The following is an 8,510-nucleotide window of genomic DNA, read 5'->3' as shown; positions in this document are numbered from 1 at the left end:
TATAAAAATAAAACAAACAAAAAAATGTTGAAGTTATGTTAACAAACAAGTTAAACACAAATCAAAAAAAAAAAACAAGAAGAAAATTTAAAAAAAAAAACGTTGCAAAAAGTGGCGTAAAAAGCAAAAGTAAAAACACGCATATATTTTGTTAATAACAATATCAACAACAATACACTACAAAAAAAAAAACAAAAAACAAAATTTAACTTGCGACAAATGCGTGCAAAGAATGTAACAAGTTTTATTTTGGTTTTTTTTCGTTTGTTTTTTTTTTTTACATTTTGAGTGTAGTAATAATTATGATTATGAAGCCAACTTTAAAACATATGTGTACATACTTATATATATATATATATATCTATATATATGTTTTTAGAAAACTCCCTTTTTCCATTTTAAAATGTTCTGTTTCTTTATTATTTGCAATCCTCAATTTGTTACATAACACAAACACACACACACAATCGCAATCGCATTCGCATTTGGTTCTTGTTTTATGTACATACATGATTATAAGCATCAACTACTCCTCTCCCCGCCCCGCCTCCCCCAAATCATGCACCATCTGATGCACTCTGATACATATGGACAAGAATAACACAGAATTAATCACATATGATTTTAAGCGCGCACAGTGGGCCGAAAGCAATTTGTTTTGTGTGTTGCTGCGTTAGCTTTTGTGCCTGTGCAGCTGGCCAAAATACATTACTACTACTACTACAATAACTACAACTACAACTACCACATACATTACTATTACACACACAGACACACTTACATTAACAGCACACATTTTTATATTCTCCTTCCTCTTCTTGTGGTGTTGCATGCGGGCGTGCCTCTTTAACAATAGACTGATCATTTAAAACGGCTTGTTAATTTTGTTGTTTTTCTTTTTTTTTAATCATAATAGCGACTTGTTTAGAAAAATTTGAAATTTTAGCATATACTTTTCTATTAGTTAATTTTTTGTTATATGGAAAAGATAATTTTTGTGTTTCAATTTGTTTTTTATTTTTCGTTTGTTTTCCTTATTTGCCAACAACGACTAAAATACCATTTGCAAAGAGAAAAATTGAATATTTATTATTTCGTTTGCCTCGTTAGACAAATTTTTGCTCAAAAATCAAAAAAGAAAGAGAAAAATAAAAATTAATACTATGCAAAAAATGAGTTATAGACATGAACTGTGCGGTTGTATCAGAGCTATGCGGCCCCCGAAAAGCTGTTTCTAGTTTTTAAAAACAACGACAACTCAAAGCACGTTACAGACGCTTCCTTAAAATTTATATGTGTATATGTAAGGGGAGACAACAAATATTAAATATATATCAAGTCAAATATTTTGCTTGAGAAATTATAAAAAAAAAAATAGTTTGCTGAAACACACTCTAGTGTCAAAGAACAAAACAAATAAGAATTGTATGAATGGAATCAACAAAGAAAACAAATTTTTTTGTTATGTAGCTATTTCGTTGCAATATTTTTTATATACCATATTTAAGTAGTAGGAGCAAAACAAAACAAAAAACAAACGAATGGAAACAAAAAAGGGAAAATCAAACGAAACAATGAGATCAAGTTGCAAAAAATCAAGCGTTTATAGCAATTACCAACAACAAAATGATATATACAATTTATATACAAAACAACAAAATGAAAAAAAATCTATATATACCTATATACAACAATGACATTTGATAAGTATAACAAGAAGGAGACATGATGGGCAACTTACTAGTTTTATATGCATAAATGCCACCCACGCCCCCCACACACACCACACATACAAAGCAAAAACTCACACACAAACACACACGACATACACACATAAACTAATCTACTGCAATTTCAAAAAAGAAACTTATTAATGATAAACAACAACATGAAAACAAAGCAAAACAAAACAAACAAAAAAAAAAGGAAGAAATATGATTATGTAAGCCGCAAGGAAAAAAGGAGTAAACCAGATCAAGAGACATGAGAAAATTATTATTATTATTAAAAAATTATTATTATTATTAAGTTTAAGAGCAAAATCGCTGACAAAACCAGCAGAATTAAAAATCTTAAAAAAAATGAGATATTGTTATATACTAGTAATTCATAAGGCGACAAACAAAACAACAAAAAAAAGAAAACAGAAAAAAAAACTTAACAAAAAAAGCAAAGAAAAATAGAGTCAAATAAAATATTGAATCGAAAAAAAAATCAATCATTTTTCTTACATTCTTTCCTGTCCTTGTGGGACTTTCGCTAAGGGATGGGGTTGGTGATGGAGATAACTGAGATGTCGGTTTTATCTCCTTCTGATAAGATTTATTTGTTGTATGTGAAATATTTGTTTTTGGACCTGCGCTTGAATATGAACCACGGTAAAAAAAAATGAGGAACTTGCATGAGTGCGATAGAATCAATTAAACGATTATTAATTTAATTTCACTTCACTGACTTGTAGAAGAGGAGGAAGCGGTCGAGGACAATGCTCAGGTGGCGGAGCTATCTAACGATTCTGATGCCCCATTGAAGCCCAATGTGAGTAGATTGATTTACATTTTTGGTCCCAGTTTTAGCATATATAATGATCATCTTTCTATAATTCACATAAGGCGTTGCCGAACGATGAGGACGATGACTACGATCCAGAGGATAATCGCAAGAAGAAGAAGGGCAAGAAGCGTAAGACGAAGAAGGGCGAGGAGAAGGGACGCAAAAAGAAGAAACGCAAGAGGAACGAGAGCGAGGAGGACAGCGACTTTGTGCAGCACGACGAGGAAGTTGAGTATCCCAGCACTTCATCGAAACGTGGACGCAAGCGCAAAGAGGAGAAGCAGGCCCAGAAGGAGAAGGAATCTTCATCGTCGGGTAAGTTGCCGGCTTTGACTTTGACTCCTTTGCAGCCCATATTTATATTTATATTATAGGAATGCCATCAGTGGATGATGTGTGCTCGGCGTTTAGCGTATGCGATGTGGAGATTGAGTACAGTGAGGAGGATCTGCAGAGCCTGACCACGTACAAGGCATTCATGCAGCATGTGCGACCCATATTACAAAAGGAGAATCCGAAAATTGCCGCAACCAAGCTGATGATGCTGGTGGCGGCCAAATGGCGTGAGTTCTGTGAGAGCAATCCGCACATACAGCAGGAGCAGCAGCAGCAGGGCGGCGGACAGGCACAGCCAGCGGCAGCAGCGCCCGAGACGGATGAGCCGCGTTCATCGCGCTCGTCGCGCAACGAGAAGCCCGACGATATCTACGAGGAGGAGGAGGACGAGGAGGAAGAGGAGGAGGAGAAGAAGCCGCGACGCAAACGCAGCGGACGCAGCAGCAACAAAAAGGGACGTCGTCAAGGAGCCGCCAAGGTGCCAACCTTAAAGATCAAGTTTGGCAAGCGGAAGCGCGACAGCTCCGACGAAGAACCAGATGCCAGTGGCGCCTCCGAGCGTGACTCTGATCTGGAGTTTGAGCGCATGCTGCAGAAGTCCGATGACAGCGCCGATGAGAAGGAAAAGGAGAAAGAGAAGGAGAAACAACCAGCAGAGACGACAGCCGCCGCAGCCGGCGTCCAAGAGGACGGTACGCCAGTGGTGCGCAAGAAGGCCAAAACCAAGATTGGCAACAAGTTCAAGAAGAAGAACAAAATGAAGAAAACAAAGAACTTCCCAGAGGGCGAGGATGGCGAACACGAGCATCAGGACTACTGCGAGGTGTGCCAACAGGGCGGCGAAATCATCCTCTGCGACACGTGTCCACGTGCCTATCATTTGGTCTGCCTGGAGCCGGAACTGGACGAGCCGCCAGAGGGTAAATGGTCGTGCCCCCACTGCGAGGCCGATGGCGGCGCCGCCGAGGAGGAGGATGATGACGAGCATCAGGAGTTTTGCCGTGTGTGCAAGGATGGGGGTGAGCTGCTCTGCTGCGACTCCTGCCCATCGGCATACCATACGTTCTGTCTGAATCCACCGCTGGACACCATACCCGATGGCGACTGGCGCTGTCCACGCTGCAGTTGCCCACCTCTGGTCGGCAAGGCCGAGAAGATCATCACCTGGCGTTGGGCGGTGCAGCGTCGCGACAGCAGCGAAGCATCCACCTCGAAGAGCGCCAAGATGGGCAATCGGGTGCGCGAGTATTTCATCAAGTGGCACAACATGTCCTACTGGCACTGCGATTGGGTCTCCGAGGTGCAGCTGGATGTGCATCATCCGCTGATGATACGCTCCTTTCAGCGCAAATACGATATGGAGGAGCCACCGAAATTCGAGGAGTCCCTGGACGAGGCCGATACCCGTTTCAAGCGCATTCAGCGCCACAAGGACAAGGTGGGCATGAAGGGCAACGATGATGACGATGAGGCCGCTCTCGAGGAGCGCTTCTACAAGAATGGCGTCAAGCCCGAATGGCTGATCGTGCAGCGTGTGATCAATCATCGGACGGCACGCGATGGCAGCACCATGTATCTGGTGAAGTGGCGCGAGCTGCCCTATGACAAGTCCACCTGGGAGGAGGAGGGCGATGATATACCCGGTCTGCGTCAGGCCATCGATTACTATCAGGATCTGCGTGCTGTTTGCACCTCGGAGCAGACGCGTGCCGCCACCAGCAAGAAGAACAAGAAGGGACGCAAAACGAAGCATAAACTTGAACTGGACGATGAGGATCGTCCCGTCAAGCATTATACACCGCCGCCGGAGAAACCCACCACGGATCTGAAGAAGAAATACGAGGGTCAGCCGACATTCCTCGACGATACGGGCATGCAGTTACATCCCTATCAGATTGAGGGCATCAACTGGTTGCGCTACAGCTGGGGCCAGGGCATCGATACCATACTGGCTGATGAGATGGGTCTGGGCAAGACGATTCAGACGGTCACCTTTCTCTACTCGCTGTACAAGGAGGGCCATTGCCGTGGTCCGTTCCTCGTGGCTGTGCCTCTCTCCACGCTGGTCAACTGGGAGCGTGAGTTTGAGCTGTGGGCACCCGATTTCTATTGCATTACCTACATTGGCGACAAGGACTCCCGAGCGGTGATCCGCGAGAACGAGCTAACCTTCGAGGAGGGCGCCATCAGAGGCACCAAAGTCTCCCGCTTGCGAACAACTCAATACAAGTTCAATGTGCTGCTCACCAGCTACGAGCTGATCTCCATGGATGCACCGTGTCTGGGCAGCATTGATTGGGCGGTGCTGGTCGTGGATGAGGCACATCGCTTGAAGAGCAACCAGAGCAAGTTCTTCCGCATCCTGAACAGCTATGCGATTGCCTACAAGCTGCTGCTCACTGGCACACCCTTGCAGAACAATCTGGAGGAATTGTTCCATTTGCTCAACTTTTTGAGTCGCGATAAGTTCAACGATCTGCAGGCGTTCCAGGGCGAATTCGCCGATGTTTCGAAGGAGGAGCAGGTGAAGCGTCTGCACGAGATGCTCGGCCCCCACATGCTGCGTCGCCTGAAAACGGATGTGCTCAAGAATATGCCATCCAAGTCGGAGTTCATCGTTCGTGTCGAGTTGTCGGCCATGCAGAAGAAGTTCTACAAGTTCATATTGACCAAAAACTATGAGGCGCTCAATTCGAAGAGCGGCGGCGGTTCCTGTTCCCTGATCAACATCATGATGGATCTGAAGAAGTGCTGCAACCATCCCTATCTATTCCCCTCGGCATCCGAGGAGGCACCCACCTCGGCGGGTGGCATCTATGAGCTGCTCTCGCTAACCAAGGCAGCCGGCAAACTGGTGTTGCTCTCAAAGATGCTGAAGCAGCTGAAGTCACAGAATCATCGCGTGCTCATATTTTCGCAGATGACGAAAATGCTGGACATACTCGAGGACTTCCTCGAGGGTGAGCAGTACAAGTACGAGCGAATCGATGGCAGCATCACGGGCACATTGCGCCAGGAGGCAATCGATAGATTCAATGCGCCCGGCGCTCAACAGTTTGTCTTCTTGCTCAGTACTCGAGCTGGTGGCTTGGGCATCAATCTGGCCACAGCCGATACGGTCATTATCTATGACTCGGATTGGAATCCCCACAATGATATACAGGCGTTCTCGCGTGCCCATCGTATTGGACAGGCGAACAAGGTGATGATCTATCGCTTTGTCACACGCAACTCGGTTGAGGAGCGTGTGACGCAGGTGGCCAAGCGCAAAATGATGTTGACCCATTTGGTGGTGCGTCCCGGCATGGGTGGTAAAGGTGCCAATTTCACAAAACAGGAATTGGACGACATTCTGCGCTTCGGCACTGAGGATCTCTTCAAGGAGGATGACAAAGAGGAGGCCATTCACTATGATGACAAGGCCGTTGCAGAGTTGTTGGATCGCACCAATCGCGGCATCGAGGAGAAGGAATCGTGGGCCAATGAGTATCTATCCTCGTTCAAGGTGGCCTCCTATGCCACCAAGGAGGAGGAGGAAGAGGAGGAGACCGAGATTATCAAGCAAGATGCCGAGAACTCAGATCCAGCATATTGGGTCAAACTGCTGCGTCACCACTACGAGCAGCACCAGGAGGATGTGGGTCGTTCCCTCGGCAAGGGCAAACGTGTGCGCAAGCAGGTGAATTACACAGATGGTGGCGTCGTGGCGGCAGACACATCACGCGACGACTCCAACTGGCAGGACAATGGCAGCGAATACAATTCCGAATACTCCGGCGGCAGCGATGAGGATGGCGGCGACGATGACTTCGATGAGCAGAACGGCGAACGCAAGGCCAAGCGCCGCTTGGAGCGACGCGACGATCGTCCCCTGCCACCACTCCTTGCTCGTGTTGGGGGCAACATTGAGGTGCTGGGCTTCAATGCCCGCCAACGGAAGAGCTTCCTCAATGCGATCATGCGCTATGGCATGCCACCCCAGGATGCCTTCAATTCACAGTGGCTGGTGCGGGATCTGCGCGGCAAATCGGAGCGCAATTTCAAGGCGTACGTCTCCCTGTTCATGCGGCATCTGTGCGAGCCGGGTGCCGACAATGCCGAGACCTTTGCCGATGGAGTGCCCCGTGAGGGTTTGTCCCGACAGCATGTGCTCACGCGCATCGGTGTGATGTCCCTTATCCGCAAGAAGGTGCAGGAGTTTGAGCACATCAATGGCTATTACAGCATGCCCGAGCTAATACTCAAACCGTGCGAGCCAGTCCGTGCTGCTGTCGGCAAACAGGAGCCGGGAGTTCCACTAGACGCCGCAGCGGCGGCATCAGCAACGGCTGCGGGCGGCAAACCGCCAGCAGAGAGCGCCACTACCAGCAACAGTGCGACGCCAGCGACGAGTGCAGCTCCAAGTCCGGCGCCAGCATCCGAGAAGAGCGAGGACAACAAAGCTGCGCTAGACAAAGCAACGTCCGAGAAGCTGGAGCCCAAATCCGAGCCCGATGCTGAGGATGCCGACAAGAAGCCAACCGATGGCGCGGTGGACAAGGCCGAAGACTCTGCTGCCGGTGGTGATGGTGAGGCAAAGGCAAAGGTCAGCGAGGCGATTGTCAAGAGTGAGGTAGCTAAAGTGGAGCCAAAAGAGGAGCCCAAGGAGGAGTCGCCTCCCAAGAGCGAGCCGAGCGACGATAAGGAAAAGGAGAAAGAGAAAGAGAAGGAAAAGGAGAAGGAGAAGACAAGCAGCAGCGAGGAGAAACCAACAATCAATCCAAGCACCACAACAACAACACCAGCAACAACAAACATCATCGATGATGATGACGACGATGTGATGATTGTCAAGGAGGATGGCGAACTGGAGAAGCCCAATGCCAGCGCTAATGCGGCCAAGGATCAGAAGAACGCTGCAGCCGTATCCGGCGGCACTGCTGGCAAATTGGTCGAGGACAGCCTGGAGGTACTGAAGCGCAAATTTATGTTTAACATTGCCGATGGCGGATTTACGGAGCTGCACACCTTGTGGCTGAACGAGGAGAAGGCAGCGGTGCCTGGCCGCGAATATGAGATCTGGCATAGACGTCACGACTACTGGCTGCTGGCTGGCATTGTTACACACGGCTACGGCCGTTGGCAGGACATTCAGAACGATATCCGTTTTGCGATCATCAATGAGCCGTTCAAAATGGACGTGGGCAAGGGTAACTTTTTGGAAATTAAGAACAAGTTTCTGGCCCGACGCTTCAAGCTGCTCGAACAGGCGCTGGTCATTGAGGAGCAGCTGCGACGTGCGGCATTCTTGAATCTCGCCCAGGATCCCAGTCATCCGGCCATGTCGTTAAATGCACGCTTCGCCGAGGTCGAATGCCTGGCCGAATCGCATCAGCATCTGAGCAAGGAATCGTTGGCTGGCAATAAGCCGGCCAATGCTGTCCTGCACAAGGTTCTCAACCAGCTCGAGGAGCTGCTGTCCGACATGAAGAGCGATGTCTCCCGTCTGCCGGCCACTTTGGCCCGTATTCCGCCGGTGGCGCAACGCTTGCAAATGTCCGAGCGTTCCATACTGTCGCGTCTGGCGGCCACCGCTGGCAATGCTTCTAATGCAGGTTGGTTATACTCGATTTATATAGTAT

The 8,510-nt window shown here is 47.7% G+C and overlaps 1 protein-coding gene across 1 annotated transcript in view; it reads left to right on the top strand.

Moving 5' to 3' along the window:
• LOC6558551 (chromodomain-helicase-DNA-binding protein Mi-2 homolog) overlaps positions 1-8,510 on the top strand; it is a 30,782-nt gene that overhangs the window by 21,789 nt on the left and 483 nt on the right. The window contains exons 2-4 of the mRNA XM_032743191.2: positions 2,462-2,538; positions 2,613-2,868; positions 2,928-8,483. Of these exons, the coding sequence (XP_032599082.1) occupies positions 2,462-2,538; positions 2,613-2,868; positions 2,928-8,483 (5,889 nt within the window). The remainder of the gene's footprint in view (positions 1-2,461; positions 2,539-2,612; positions 2,869-2,927; positions 8,484-8,510) is intronic.

The sequence above is a fragment of the Drosophila grimshawi genome, unplaced genomic scaffold (assembly GCF_018153295.1).
Source record: "Drosophila grimshawi isolate 15287-2541.00 unplaced genomic scaffold, ASM1815329v1 contig_44, whole genome shotgun sequence".
In the NCBI taxonomy this organism is placed as follows: Eukaryota; Metazoa; Arthropoda; class Insecta; order Diptera; family Drosophilidae; genus Drosophila; species Drosophila grimshawi.
This window is presented reverse-complemented; position numbering and strand designations above follow the sequence as displayed.